Source organism: Spermophilus citellus (assembly GCF_964194105.1).
Source record: "Spermophilus citellus genome assembly, chromosome: 3".
NCBI classification, from domain to species: domain Eukaryota; kingdom Metazoa; phylum Chordata; class Mammalia; order Rodentia; family Sciuridae; genus Spermophilus; species Spermophilus citellus.
The window spans coordinates 12487979-12504789 of NC_138184.1; the positions used below are offsets into that span (position 1 = coordinate 12487979).

Genomic DNA, 16811 nt, shown 5'->3' on the forward strand with positions numbered 1-16811 from the left:
TCATGGGCACTTCTTCAGTCTCAGTACAATTGGCACTTTTAGAGTCTCCTTCCCTAAGAGTGATTTCAGAGAGCTCTTGATGTCCTTGTTCCTCAGACTGTAGATGAAGGGGTTCAGCATGGGGGTGACCACCATGTACATCACAGAGGCTGTTGCAGTTGGGCGTGAGTTTTGGGTCACAGCAGAACTGAGGTATACACCAATGCAGGTGCAATAAAACAAGGAGACCACAGAGAGGTGAGACGCACAGGTGGAGAAGGCTTTGTACTTGCCCTGAGCTGATGAGATTGCACGGATGGAGGACACGATCTTGGAGTAGGAGTACACGATGCCAGCCAGGGGGCCAATAGCCAGAAGCACAGCTGCAAAATATATCACCATGTCATTAAGAAAGGTGTCAGAGCAGGCACGGTGGACCACCTGATTCAATTCACAGAAAAAGTGTGGGATTTCCATGTCTGTGCAGAAGGACAGCTGCAATACCATTAAGCTTTGTAACAGGGAATGCAGGGCACTGATGATGCTGGACACCAGCACCATCAACATGCAGAGCCTGGGATTCATGATGACAGTATAGTGCAAGGGGTGACAGATGGCCACAAAGCGGTCATAGGCCATCACAGCCAGGAGGAAGTCATCTAACCCTGCAAAAAACAATAAAAAGTACATCTGTGTGATGCAGCCTGAGTAGGTAATGACCTTGCTCTGAGTCTGGATGTTCACCAGCATCTTTGGAATGCTTGTGGAGGTGAAGCAGATGTCCACAAAAGACAAGATTGAGAGGAAGAAGTACATGGGCGTGTGCAGGTGGGAGTCTGAGATGGTGGCCAGGATAATGAGCAGGTTCCCCAGCACAGTGACCAGGTACATGGAGAGGAAAAGCCAAAACAGGAGAGGTTGAAGTTCCAAGTCCTCTGAAAATCCCAGCAGTAGAAATTCTGACATTTGTGTATTATTTCTGGGTTCCATCTGGTGGAAAGAGAAAAATGATGAATGCTGGAAATAAGGAGGGATATATTGAGTTTGAAGGATGTGACTACGGTTAAAGAGAATAATGACATATCTAATATTCAAGATAGATAGATAATTAGAACCATAGAAATGCCATGATTTGCATTTTGCGATCAAGACATTGGTTTGTGTATTTCATGTAGGACCTGGTCCCCTTTGGAAGATTCCCCATCTTATGCATTTTCTCCTGTCCATCCTCACCATCCTCAGCCAGGAAGTCCCTCTCCTACAGTGCTGTGGAGACAGTCCATTGGCAAAATTGAGAAGCATGTACTTAGAGCCCACTACCTTCCTGGGGCCATTTAGGGAATGGGTAGAGGTGCTGAAATACAAGAATTCCTACAGTCTGATGATGGGGGACAAATACAAGCACGTAAAGAAACAGCCACATAACTTTCAGATGGAGATACGTGTGCTAAAGAAAACACCATCCATAGAAGGAAGGGGAGGATGGTGGGTGCTAATTTTATGGGGGCCAGGCAAGAGCAGTAATCGGGTAACATTTGAACCCAGACCTCAGACAGAACAGGATCCATAGGTAAACTGAGGAAGTGTGTCTCCCGCAGGAGGATCAGACAGTGCAAAGACCCCGAGAAAGGTGCTTGTGCCAGGTGCTCAAGTCTGAAAAGGAAGCCAGTGTGATGAGAGGGATGAGCCAGGGAGAGTGATGAGAGAGGGTGCCAGGGCACTGAGGAAGAGGTGATCTCACTGCTGATGAAACATCACCATGCAGGGGCTCCTCTTTCACATGCTGTGCCTTGCACTTGATCTTGTTTCAAAGGCATCCTTCAATCTAAATACATCCCTCCATATTTATGTCATCTGGTTCACATTTGGACATCTGTAGATGAGTTAGATTATGGGATATGAAACTTCAAGCCACCTCATTCTTAGGACTGGTCACTCCCCACAAGACACACACACACACACACATACACACACACACACCACCTTCCACGGTGCATACTAAGTCGATGCTACTGCACATTTTCTCAGTCTCTGCCATACTGATTAGAAGAAGGACGGATTGCAAGGCAGCTGTCAACATCGGAATATATTTCCCCTTAAAATAGAGACAGAGTCCTCAAATTCCAGATGGTATGCAAATCATGATATGACCATTTTGTGCCCTGGATTTAGGGAGACATAAGCCAACAATCTGCTCAGTAGACAGAGAGTGCTGAGAGGGGCGTAAGGGATGAGGAGTACTCACCACACCCAGGGTCCCCAGAGTCTCTGGTGAAGGAGGGCGTCCTTGGTGCTGGAGGTTTGCTTTTCTCTTCTTCATGCACAGAATGAGCAGAGAGGCAGCAAAGCCCAAGTTATCTGAAAGCGAGAGGAGAGATACCAGCACATTGCAAAAACGAGAGAAGGGACTCAACCGAAAATCCACAATAGAAATACACAAAGTGTAACAGTGGTAGGGATGAAATGAGAAAGGGATTTTATGCATAATATTAAATATGGAACTTCCAGAATCAGATAACCAGGTTTTAAATATTGTATGGATCAAATAGTAGCTACTGGAACTTGAAGCCAACAGAGGGATTATAAATGTTAGTCTATTCACTGGTGCATTGGGGATAGTAGGTTTCTAATTCATGAAGTCAACCTCACAGAAGTAGAGGGTCGGATAGTGATCTTTAGAGGCTCAGAAGTGGGAGGTAAGAAACACAGAGGAAGGCTAGAGAACAGGTACACAGCTATGGTTAGAGAGGGGGAGCGAGTCCTAATGTTCTGCAGCACATTAGGCTCGTGGCTACACTTTGCTGCAGAAGGTTACGTGTTTTATAAAGACTGGAAAACAGCAGTTTGAAAACTCCCAACATGACAAAGAGATAAATGTTAAAGGTTGATGCATTCTCCCCAACTAGGTCTATAAATACAAAGAATGCAAAATAGTGAACAGCAAGGTTGGCTAAAAAACAACCAATCAACCAATCAACCAACCAACGAACCTTCCAGTTTTTATGTTTGAAAGAATCCAATCATCCATTGGAATAAAAACCTGCACATCTACCACACAAGAGCAAAGAGTTTGCACAGACCTCTTTTTTAGACCTCATATCTAACAAACCCACAATATATGCAGCCTCATGAGAAAGGGAAAACTTTCAAAGAAAAGCTCATAATTATATGCTTTTCACCTATTAGATATTCTTTGCACCAGCATATGCAGCAACACAATTTGAGAAAAAAAAAAAAACGCAGAGTGTGTCATTCATCAACGGGTCCTAAAGCAGAATCAGCAAGCCACACATTGACCAGATATTTTTAATGACAAAAATATACCCAATGCTCCCAATATTAAGAAATTAGTTTTGCAACATCTTCATATACCTCCTTCTTGCTCAATTTTCCTCCCCCCTTAACCAAAAAACTTGAATATGGCCCAGTTTTGGTAACAGTTCCCAGTGCTTCCCATTCCCTCCACAGTCCACCATTTGGACTTCTGTTCCCATTACTGACCTGTGAATAATCATTCCGGTGTTGCTGAGTCTTACATATATTTTTTTATTTTAGCCTATGAATAAATTAATGATGATTCGTTAGTCAACCAAGCAGACAGGCACAGCCATTTCTTGTCATTGGACTAAGCTGGATTTGACCTTAGGTGATCTCACGTTGATTCTCTCTAAACCTTTCCTGCTGAGAATGCCCAGGCTCACCTGGATGGGGGTTTCTGAGAAGAAGGTCTCTGTTTGAAGCTTCAGTCCTACCCTGGGTGGTTGGTGATGGAGACGGAAGCTCTGTCCCCAAACAAGACAGAAGGAAGAAGTGAAGTATTGGAGGCCATACCAGATTTAGGACATCAAAAGCAACCACAAGGTCTTGTCCATCCCCAGGTTGCACACGCTGAGGGACTATTGTCCCTCAAGCAGAAGAGATATTTACAGCTCCCTATATCTACTCATTAAGCCCATTTATCTCTTGTTATTCCAGTTCTGAGTATGATTTCCCTGTTGGGCATTGGTCTGGGCAGAAAGAAAATCATTCTTGTGAATTTTCTCTTCCCTTGTGACCAGGTTAGAAGTCAAATGAATCATTTTTATTACTACTTCTCTGTAAGCTCTCTTGACTTCCAGAGGAATCTCCTGCACACCGGGGAGGGGGTTTGGAGCACAGGGGATGCTGCCCACCACATGGAGATCTGGCCCTGAATCTCAGCAGTGCTGAGGCTGAGAAGTTCCAAGTTAAAAAAAATTCTATATTTTCCAAATTTATAACCATCTCCAGATGTTTTCCCCCAAAACTTATGATGTTTCTAGCAAATTTAGCATCCACCTTGGGCAACTATTTAAAAAGTTCCAAACTAGTAATGTGACAGGTTTAAATTTTTTTTTTCCAGTCCAGAAAGTTTGAAGGACAATTTAGTTGTTTTCTTAAAATTCTACTGATTTGGAGCAAGTATCCAAAAATCTGGTCACTATTTTTATTGGCTGATTATTTCTATATACCTGTTTTAATACAGTCTTCAGAATTTCTCAACAGATATTTACAGATGGTTATTCTTCTGTAGTCTTTTGAAAAAAATAATTCTGTCCATAATTTAAAACATCTTCTATGTTACATAGATGTCTATCTTCTTTCTTCTGAGTTTCTTTCCTAAGTTTTAAGATGGTTTGTACACAGGTAGACTTATATGTTGCTTTCTGCAGATTTAGTTAAAAATATATTTTTTACAATTCAGTGCAGGTTTAGTCCCTTATATTTTTAAGAAATAAGATGTGTGTATTTATGGGATAAATGTGATGTGTTGATCTATATATACATCAGAAAAAGACTCATTTAAGCTAATGATCTACCAATGGTCAATTCTTCATTCATTTTATTTCAAAATTATTATTCTTAACACATGTCAATCATGCACATTGGGGGGGGGGTCACTGTGACATTCCCATGCAGGCATACATTGTGCATTGAGCATGCCTAGCCACACTTCTTCCACCAGTGATCTCTTCACCTTGCCTCCTGCACTCTCCCCAGTCCTAGGAATCCTTCTTCCATGACCATTTTTTTTTTTAGTTTGACACCATCCCTTTTATTGATTCTTGATTTTATTTCTTGTGCTTTAGGGGTATTGTAGAGGAATTTGGTTCCTAGGCTGACATGGTAGAGATTTGGGCCTGCTGTTTCTTCTAGCAGGTGCAGGGTTTCTGGTCTAATGCCTAAGCCCTTGATCCACTTTGGGATGAGTTTTGTGCAGGATGAGAGACAGGGATTTAATTTCATTTTGCCACATATGGATTTCCAGTTTTCCCAGCACCTTTTGTTGAAGAGGCTACCTTTTCTCCAAAATATGTTTTTTGTGCCTTTTTCTAGTATGAGATAACTGTATTTATTTGGAATTGTCTGTGGGTCTTCTATTATGTACCATTGTCTTCATGCTAATACCATGCTGTTTTTTTTATTACTATAGCTCTGTAGTATAACTCAAGGTCTGGTATTATGATGCCCCCTGCTTCACTGTTCTTGCTAAGGATTACTTTGGCTATTCTGGGCCTCTTATTTTTGCAAATGAATTTCATGACTGTTTTTTTCTATTTCTATGAAGAATGTCATTGGAATTTTAATAGGAATTGCATCAAATATTTATTTCACTTTTCGTAGTATGGCCATTTGAACAATATTAATTCTGCCTATTCAAAGACATGGGAGATCTTTCCTGGAATGGAACCACCATTTGACTCAGTCCAGCAGGCAGATTCCTGTACTGGATCTGTTCTTCCAGTGGACAAAGACCTCCCTAGACCATATTCTGTAAAATTCTGTATACACCATGATATATCTATCCTTCAAAACTGATAACATTTTTTATATATTTATCCTTGAAGACAGTAACTAGGCACACAATGGATATAAACCATTCCTAGGTTTATACCCAAAACACTCAAGATCAGCGTACTACAGTGATGTAGCCACATCAATGCTTGTAACAGCTTAATTCACAATAGCTAAGATATGGAACCAACCTAGGTACCCTTTAATAGATGAATGAATAAAAAAATAAGGTATATATACACAATGGAATAATACTTAGCCACAAAGAAAAATGAAATTATGGCATTTGCCAATAAATGGATGAAACTGGAAACTATCATGTTAAATGAAATAAATTAATCCAAAAAAACCAATGGTCAAAGTTTTTGTCTGATATGTGGATGCTAACTCACAATAAGTGTGGGCTTGGAAGAATAGAAATTCATTGGATTAGACAAAGAGGAATAAAGAGATTTTAGGAGGAATGGGAACAGCAGACAGTAGAATGAATTGGACATAACTTTCCTATGTTCATTTATGAATACAGCATCAGTGAAACTCCATATGATGTACAACAGCAATAATTGGAAGTTCTCCTCCATGTATGTATAATATGTTGAAATACACTATACTGTCATGTATAACTAAAAAGAACATTATTTTAGTTTATATATATGAGAAGGAGGACCCAATACTTGTCACTTGCCTTAATTTGCCTGATTTATTTTTCTCAGCATGGTATCCTCCAGCTTCATTCATTTTGCTGCAAATGACAGTATTTTTTCTTCTTTATGGCTGAATAATACTTTCCTGTGTGTATATATGCCACATTTTCTTTATCCATTCATCTGTTGGTGGACATTGAAGCACTGTATTAACCTGATGTCTTCCCCTGCCATGATGTTTATTGGAAAACTTCTTTACTATTTTATACATAGTGTGCATATCTTTACAAAGTTTTTTTGGTAAAAATACAAGTGTCAATAAAGCTGTTGAAGTCCCTCTCATCCTGGAGAATAGAGAGAACAATGGAGCCATCATGTGCCTGGTCACTGTCTTCAAGGATAAATATACAAAAAATGTTATCAGTTTTGAAGGATAGAGATATCATGGTGTATATAGAATTTTACAGAATATGGTCCTAGGAGGTCTTTGTGCACTGGAAGAAGAACAGATCCAGTACTGGAGTCTGCTTGCTCGATTTGTCAAAAAGGAGGTTGTGTTATGGTGTGGCCTGATCACTATAAGCAAGTAGGTTAATATAGATATAGATAAGGTTGGATTAGCATAGCAAGTTGATCTTGTAGTCTAGCATGGAATAAAGGACATAAGGTTTATAGATATTAGTAAAATGATACACGAAAATGATAATGATACATGAAAGTTGCAATTAAAATAAAAAGGATAGAGGAAACAGGAGCTGCCTTATCTTCTATTGGATCATATAAAAAACTACTTGGTCAAATAAATATGAGATAAGCACAAAAAAAGCCCAAGTTCTATGCTTTCTTATATAAGTAATGCATAGCTTTTGTTGCTTTTTTGTATATTTAATTGTTTTAAAAATTTTAGTTTTATTCTTTTTTTTTGATCTTGAAATGTTCAATCTGTAAATGTCTTGATCTAAAAAAAGATATCATTGCATTTGTCTTCTGCATACGTTTATTTTCATTCTTTCATGATTTCTTCTTACCATCAAGATGATATGATTTTGGTTGGAATGTATCAGGAAATTAGGAAACCTTCTGTTGCTTATAGTGTCTCAGGGAATACCTGAGTTTATTAGTCCTTCCTATCCCAATATGGTCTAATTAATTCCTTTCTATTGTTTATTAATCAGAGTTTTAAAAGTTGGTTTTAAAAAATATGGCAGAAAATGGCCACAGAAGATGGAATCCAAATTCACTCATACATAAGAGATGTAGGAACCCGAATTTCTGGGTACCATTTATGCATTCTTTAAGGGAAAGAGAGCCTTCTAGTGGTGGAAGTGAGAGTCATATGCAGTGTGTGTGTGTGTGTGTGTGTGTGTGTGTGTGTGTGTGTGATTAAGTATGAGAACAAGTTTCACAGAAAGGGGACCTGGGTTCAATATATTCCAGGAGGTGACTCAGGCCAGCTCAAGATAACAAATGGAGTCAGGGAAGGGTGTCTTTCACTTGATTGGACACATTTATAACCATCCTAATAAAGTGTCAATGCAATAACACCTGGCCTGAGGGACTCCCTGAATCCTCATCATACAAAGAGGCAGCCTTGACATTCAGCCTTCTCTGTCACCATCTCTCATCACCCTCCTCTTGCTCACCCCTCTCACAACACTGGCTGCCTTTGTGAAACATTCATTATAATTGATATTACTATTATAATTATTATTAAAGTGCAGGGTTTGCATTAGGGTCTGCTCTCTAAGCTGTACTCTCTTTGGCTTTTGACAAATGTACAGTGACATTTATTCACCATTACAGTGTCATGTGAAATACCTTCACTATACCAAAATTCTCATTTACACCTATTTATCTCTCCCTATTTTCCCCAAATCCCTGGCAAACACTGATTTTATTTTAAAGATCTCTACAGTTATGTCTTTTCCAGAATGTCCTAAGTTTTGGTTTTTTTATTCCGTGTGTTTGCTTGTTGTTGTTGTTGTTATTTTTGTAGTGTTTGAGAGAGCACCAGAGCCTTTGTGTGCAAGGCAAACTCTCTACCTCTGATCAGCACCAACAACCATGTGCCATGCGATTAGAATCACTTGCCATGTAGCCTCTTGAGATTGGCTTCTTTCCTTAGCAATGAAAATTTAAGATTCCCCCAGTTCTTTCTGAGACTCAAGAGCTCATTTCTTTCTTTTTTCTGAAGAATGACTTTTCCAGTGTATGGATGCACCCCAGTTTGATTATCCATTTACCTATGAAAGGCATTTTGTCTGCTTCCAAGTTTAGACAATTATGAATAAAACCACTATAGTATTTGTGTGCAGGTAATTAGTAATAAACAGAGGTCCCTGTTGGTCCAAATCATTGTCAGCCTTTAGGGGTTTTCTCCAGCATGCGGTTCCATTCAGTCACGATGGCATTGTACTGAAGCAGTTGGTTTTAAGAGGGGTGGATGTGTAGCGGTAGCTGATAACTGTGTAGTTAAGGGGGTGACACTGAAGCCATAACATAATCAAACAGAAGAAACCCTTGGTAATTGTCTGCTGCTACTTGCTCTAGCATTGCTTCTTGTGTGTGAAGACAGCATTCACAACTGCTCTGCCTTCCAAGTCTACTTCAGATAACTGTATTAAAAAGTGAATACTGGGGTTATGGCTCACTTGTCTGGCAAGTGTGAGGCACTGGGTTCAATCTTCCATACCACATAAAAATAAATAAATGAAATAAAGTTATTATGTCTATCTACAATTAAAAAAAATATTTTTTAAAAAGTGATTACACTGAGATCCCCTTCAGAGCAACCAGTAGGTGTGTGAGGAAAAATGTGGGGCCCTGATTTGCATGACTGAGCAGGAACTGGGGCACTTTTGTGAGCCACTCTGTGATCGTGAAGACTAAAGAAAATACTGAGCACAAAGAAGGTTGACAATAGATGATGTTGTTCTTTATCTCACCTTTTAATGGTTGTGGTAAAATTTAGGAAAGTGAAATATTCAATTTGGTGCAATGGAAGGAGTCACATTTGTGGGCAGTATCAAAATGTTCAAGGAGAAATAAGTAAATTAATAATAAAACAAAAGATAATTGGGCATGGAGGTGTACGTCTGCATTCCCAGTGACTCAGGAGGCTGAGGCAGGAGAATTGCAAGTTTGAGACCAACCTCAGCAACCTAGTGAGATCTTGTCTCAAGATAAAAACTAAAAAGGGCTGGGGATATACTGGGGATATGATTCAGTGGTTAAGTGCCCCTGGGTGCAAGCCCCAGTATACCCCCAAAAAACTATAAAAGATGCCACCTGTCTTTCCTTCCAATGAACAAACCCCTTTCCACAGAAATGCCAATCTTTCAAGCATCAGTGAGTCAATGTAAAGCTTGCAAAAGAAATCTTTCACAGAGTAATACAGTGCATGACTTGAAATTTGCTTCATTGCATTCATCTCTGACTTTAAGTCTACAATGATTCAACTTATTTGTTCAGATTTGTCTTTACCCATAGAATCCCACTAGAGTCATACCTTGATAATTAATTTTTACCAGTGAAGATTGTTGACACTGTGGACAGTGAGTTAAAAACAAACCATCATCCTATGGGAAGAACAAAACCCAATGACTATTTCTAAAACCTGCTAGGATGTTAAAAATCTATATTCCTTAAAAGGTAAGTTAAAGTAGTGGTCATCAAACGAATAACAGACATTTCCATAAATTTCAGAAATAGCCTTAGTTGCCAAGTGTGTTTTTCTGATAGGAGTAAATAAAACTCATGACTATCTAAAATCAAAACTAAAAAAATCTTGGTATGATATATGCCACTTGTGAAGACATTATTCTTAAGAAATACAGGTTGACCCATGACATACAAAAATATAAATATTTATAATGATATCATGGGAAATTTTGAGAAGTAGAAAAATGACAAAGGGAAATATCTAGGCTACTAGGGAGAGGCAATCCTTCATAAGAAATTTATTTATGTTGCATAGAGGAAATTAACTAAATTTAGTTTGAAATTAGTTAAAGAGCATAAATTTCCACAGCCAAATAGAAAGGATGAATTCTACTTCTATACTTTGATAAAAGAATCACAATTACTGGCTCTGAGTCTTTGACCTTCAACTACGGGCATTTGTCCAGCCCTGGGCCAAATGTCCCTTTTATTGTCACCCTTTCAATGAGTCTCATCAGAGCGCTCTTGATGTCTTTATTCCTCAGACTGTAGATGAAGGGGTTCAGCATGGGGGTGACCACAGTGTACATCACAGAGGCTGTTGCATTGGAGTGTGAGTTGTGTGTGACAGTAGAGCTAAGATACACACCCAGGCCTGTGCCATAGAACAAGGAGACCACGGAGAGGTGAGACGCACAGGTGGAGAAGGCTCTGTACTTGCCCTGAGCTGATGAGATTGCACGGATGGAGGACATGATCTTGGAGTAGGAGTAAAGGATACCAGCAAAGGCACAACCAGCCAGCAGCACAGCTGCCAGGTACATCACCAGATCATTAAGAAAAGTGTCAGAGCAGGCAAGGTGGACCACCTGGATAATTTCACAGAAAAAGTGGGGGATTTCCAAGTTTGAACAAAAGGACAACTGCAACACCATCAAGCTTTGTAATAAGGAATTCAGGGCACTCGTGATCCAGGATGCCAGCACCAGCAAGCCACAGAGATGGGGGTTCATGATAACTGTGTAATTCAAGGGGTGACAGATGGCCACAAAGCGGTCATAGGCCATCACAGCCAGGAGGAAGTTGTCCAACACTACAAATAATGTAAAAAAATAAATCTGAGTGATGCAACCTGCATAGGTCATGGCCTTGCTCTGTGTCTGGATGTTCACCAGCATCTTGGGGATGATGGTGGAGGTGAAGCAGATGTCCACAAAGGACAGGTTGGAGAGGAAGAAGTACATGGGCGTGTGCAGGTGGGAGTCTGAGATGGTGGCCAGGATGATGAGCAGGTTCCCCAGCACAGTGACCAGGTACATGGACAGGAAAAGGCCAAAGATGAGGGGCTGCAGTTCTGGGTCCTCTGAAAATCCCAGAAGAAGGAAGTCTGAAAGTTGTGTGTCATTCTCTGGACCCATTTGGTTGATGAAACTAACAAGAAAAGAAAAAAATGGACATGACACAATTATGCAATTTGAACCTGGAAGAAATGCTGTCCTTCATGTTCTATAGGCAAGATGTAGATTTCTGTTCTCTGTGTGACTCTGCTCTCCTTCACAGGACCCTTGTCCACTCTGAACTGGAACAATTGTCTGACTCTCAGCTTTTCTCCCAAGAGGTTATGGATTTGAATTTCTTTAGTGCATTTGAGAAATAAAATGTAGTGATGATCACGTTGCAGGCACTGTTCCGACAGTGAATGATCAGTGCTGAAAAAAGAAGTGTTCTTAAATCTAAAAAGGGAGGAACAATACAAGCCAATGAAAGCAAAGGTAAATAGGGGAAGGAAACCCTCGTGTGACGTGTCATGCATTAATAGTTACTATGAAGGAAAATCAAAAGCATGTTTGAAGGAGAAAGTAGAGAAGGAGCATTATTTTGTCCTGGAGCTTCAGGCAAGACAAGAGGCGACATTTGCAAAGAAACCCCAAGGAAGACAGTGTGTAGAAATGTGTGCCTGGCAAGAGGGGTACACAGGTGAAGGCCCCGGGGGAGGTGCTGGATTCAGATGTTCAGGGTCAGCGGCAGCCAGTGTGAATGAGCAGGATGAGCAAGAGGGAGAGGGACATGAGTGGGTGTCAGAGAATAATGAAGAACAGAGGGGCCTTGGTGCTGTTGAGGTTCAGAACAGCAGGAGACTCAGATGTTGTTGTTTTGTGGTTTAACTCATCTGCCCCTTGCAATAATACTGAGCCCAGGTCCCTCTTGGTCAAACCTCTTCTGAGCCCTAAGGACAAACATACATAAACACACACACACACACACACAAACACACACACACACACACACACACACACCACCCTGCTTTAAACACACAACATACTTTGTTTTTCTCACTCTCAGTCACATTATTAGAAAGGAATGGGCCTTGTTTAAGCTGTTGATATCAAATCATCTTTCTTTACATAGGTGTGCAAAGGTACCCAAAAGTTCCAGCTTGTGAATATCCCTGACACATGACCAATTTGAGCTTCCTTTTGCTAGAGCTATTTTCTACTCTGTGTTTAGATGATGTGGGTCAGAGAAAGTTGTCCAACACTACAAATAAATTAAAATCATATAAATCTGTATGATGCAGTCTTCATAGATAATGACCTTGATCTGTGTCTGGAGGTTCTCCAGCATCTTTGGGATGATGGTGGAGATTAAGCAGATGTCCACATAGGACAGATTGGCAGGAAGGAGTACATGGTCACCCAAGGAATTTTCAGGAAGCAGGTTTATTGACTGCCATAGTCCTAGAGGGCTCTTGCCTAAAACATTCTCTGGACAAAGATTTTAGAAATTCTTTGAACTTTATTCCAAGGTCTTGGACGTTTTGAATGACAAGTGCTTTTGTTCCATCCTCTAAACCAGAGGTTCCACAAGTTTTTTTTTTCTGCAAACCTGGTATTTACAAAAAGAGGAAATTATTAAGCACAATATCCTCTGCATGCAGAAAGTTTTCCCTGACATCCTGTGTAAGAAGCTTTCTGCAAATAAGAGGAACTTACATGTCACAAATATGGTGGGGGTTTCTGCTTAATTATGGTAAGGGTCCCTGCATGGGGGTCTTTGGCTTGCTTTATAGAGAAATACCAAAACAGAACAAAAACACATCAGGCATCAGATGAAGCTCAGTGGTGGAGCACTTGATTCATCTGCGTGACAGCCTGGGTTCAATCCCAGCATAGCAAGAAGAGAGAAAGGAGAAAATACAGAAAATCTTGTCAAATAACAGAAAATAAATGCATGAAGAACAACGAATGTGCAGTTTTTGTATGAAATAGTAGATGGCATATTTTCCTGTGCCATTACATATTGAGTTGACTAATTGGGGTGTTTGTATTTCATTTCATCTTTCATTGACACATAATAATTACAGAAGTTTGTGGGGTAAAATGAGAAGTTCCAATATATGTACACATCCTGTAACAATCAATTCAGGGCCATGTGTATATCCACCACCTCAATACTTCAATTTCATTGTGCTTAGATTATTCAAAACCCTCTCTTGTAGCTGTTTGGAGATATATGATGTATCATTGTTAACTATGTGATAAAATTGCCAAATTTATTTCTCCTGGCTGCCCAGACTCCCCATTTTTGTATCCTTTCTCTCCCCAATCTCTGGAAATGATGATTCTATTCTCTCCTTCTATGAGATCAATTCTTTAGATCTCACAGTGAAAACCAGTTGGTATTTGTTGATCTGTGAAATAAGCCAGACCCAGAAGGACTCCAGTTGCCCGTGAGGCAGAAGCGCCCCTCCCTTCCATTTTCTTATGTGGAATCTTTTCTGGATTATTCCTTGGCTTTCAGTGTTGAACTCTGAGCAAATCCAGTGGGCCCGCCTAGTCCTGGTTGTGACCTTCCCCTGACCAAGGCTGCCCCAGGTGACAGTCTATAAACCCCCCACACTCTACAAGGAGTCTGTGCTTTGGCACGGAGTCCAATCCTGCCTGTGTGTCATGCTGAGGGCATTCTGTAACACACACATTGACCACATTGATGCAAGGTTGAAATGAGACTAACCGGCTTGGTTCACCTCTTTCTTTTTACAGCCGTATGCGGATATGTCTGCATTATCTTCAACAAAATGAAAGAAGAGGCGGAGTTGTGAAATAAAATGCATATCAGGAGAATAAAACCAGGTTAAATTTAGTGTTTTCTAAAACAACTGAATTAAACAAAATTGAGTTCAGCATCAAGGGAAAGAAGATCTATAAAACCAACATTTTAATGCTGTCATGATAGATGTAAAGTTATATTGGTGAAGAGCTAAACATAAGAGAATATAAAAGAATATTCCCTGAATATTGAGGCATGTACAGATATTTAGTTGCTCTTTGTTGAATGAACAAGGAATCCTGCCTCTGTGTATAAGAACATTCAGCACAGGATAAGATTATATTTCAATTTTGTTGGAAAATCTTGACTAGTTGAATGAAAGTCGGCGTAAATGACTATTTAGCTGGAAGAAAAAGAGGTTGGTCCATTACCTCACATACCTTACAAAAATTCAGAGGAATTGAAGACCACAATATGTAATTAAAGAGCACAGTTTAGGGGGACACCAAGAATACTATACATAAAGTTTAAAATCATCTTGTACAAGTCAAGAAACTCAGAAATAGATGATAGGAATTTGTCACTAAATAAAATTTTAAAAATGATTATGGCTGAAATATATCACTCTCAAAGACAAAAGAACAACACCAAACAGGAAAATTCCATTGAAATTCTGGTAACCGTAAAAACGGGCAGGAGATAATCAGATGCCAAACAAAATGATGCCCCATCACAGAGATGAAAGTGCCTTCGCTATTCTCTCTCTCTACAGGTAGCGCACTCTTCTCTTTTCCACCTAATGGGCACATACTCTACTTACACTGAAAACCACTTCAGTCCACTCATTCCTACTTCTAACACGGCTTCTGGGGCCATCACCTCACTGTCTACAATGACCTTTGCATTGCTGAGTTCAGGGCTCACTTCTCTGTTTTGCATGGTGAATAAATATATCAACCAGTTAATCAGACAAACCAGTAAGCAACCTCCCCAGCCTCTCAGTGCTGGGCTGGGCTGGCTGTCAGCCACCTTAGGTAAATGTTCTTGGCTTCCAGTCTCTCAGCATATTCCTGCAGCACCTTCTGGGAACCAAGACTCACCTGGATGTGTTTTCTCAATGGAATTTGTCACTACCTGTGTGGAAATTCAAATTCCTCCCTGCATGGTTGGCCATGGAGCCTGAAGCCCTGTGGAAGGACAAGGCAGCAGGGAGGGTTCAAGCAGCAGTCCCAGAGCCCAATACAGGACTCCAAGACAAACAGCCACCTTCCATCCAGAACAAGGTCACACACGCCAAGGGACAAAGGATGGGGCAATATTTACAGCTCTGTGTGTCTGCTCATTAGGCACATTTCTCTCTTGTTCCAACCCTGAGCACATTATTTCCCTGTGGGAATTTTCTTGCTGATTCTGTGTTCTCAAGACAAACAAATTGTATCTCAGGGGGATCAGGCTTTGTTATGATTCTCCATGAACTCTTCTGCCTTCCAGAGAGCTAAACTCCTAACACCAATTTCAGCCCTGACTTGACATTTTCTCTAAGGTCTAATTTGGATGATGCTGTCTTGATTAGGTAACCTGGGTCCCTAAACCCATGTGACACGTATGGGGACGACCAGGCCTGATATCTCTATTCACTTTCTTACTCCTCTCTTCAACTAGGGAGTGAACTGTGATCCCTAAACACAAAACCATGACTTCTGCAATCCTTGGCTTTGTGATATCTCCCTCCAAAACAAGCAAAGATATCATGTTTATAACATGAGTCAAATCTGTCATTTGGTCATGTATTTATTCAGCATTTGGTAATTCAAAGAGACATCTTTAGATCATTTAATGCACATTGTCCTAAGATTAGTGACTTACAAAATTCATTTCAATTTTTATTACAGGCCATTCTTTGTGTTCACGCTATTAAGAACCTTATTCTACAATCATGCAGTTGGGGCTTAGAATGATTAAGTGATCTCATTGGGAGTTAGGACTTCCATGTAAGAATTTTAGAGGAGACAGACACATTAAGTCCATAACAGAATAGAAATTGCACAAGGGCAGGGTCTCCCTGCCTTGAACAAAGGTGCTTAATAGATATTTTGGCTTGACATGCAAGGAAAGTATAAATGTTTAAGGAGAAGGAAGTGCTAGCAACCCTCATTTGATCACTGCACATAAATTTTCTCTACACCCCATACATATAGATCTTTGTGTCAGCTAAAAATAAACTCTAAAATATATCATTGCAAATGGGTAATTTGACTTCCTCTTTTTCCAATCAGGATGTCCTGATTATTTCTGTTTTCTACTTGCTCTGGCTGGAACTTTCTGTACTAGGATGAATGAGTAGTCAGAGGAGGTATTCTTTTCTTGTTTCAGGTCCTAGAGGAAAAGTTTTCAACTTCTGCCCAATTGGAATGATGTCAGCTTGGCTCTGTAATACATAGCTTTCATTGTGTTGAGGAATGTTCCTTCTATACCAATTGGTTGAGAATTTTTACTACAAAGGCATGTTGAGATTTGTCCAATGCTCTTTTTGCATCCATTGAGTTGATGAGATAGTTTTGTCCTTCATTCTGTTGAGGTGATTTTCACATTTGTTGATTTGCATATGTTGAACCATCCTCACATCCCTGGGATAAATCTCACACAATTGTGTGGTAGAATCTT

General features: G+C 40.1%; 1 protein-coding gene across 1 annotated transcript; it reads right to left on the reverse strand.

Annotated features, from left to right (window-relative positions):
* On the reverse strand, positions 1-11515 carry LOC308643239 (olfactory receptor 7A17-like; the record flags this gene model as incomplete). Its single annotated transcript, XM_081283149.1, has 2 exons — positions 1-765; positions 11312-11515. The coding sequence occupies 2 exons, from the start codon at positions 11513-11515 to the stop codon at positions 1-3; spliced, it is 969 nt and encodes a 322-aa protein (XP_081139275.1).
* Positions 11516-16811: the final 5296 nt, after the last annotated feature.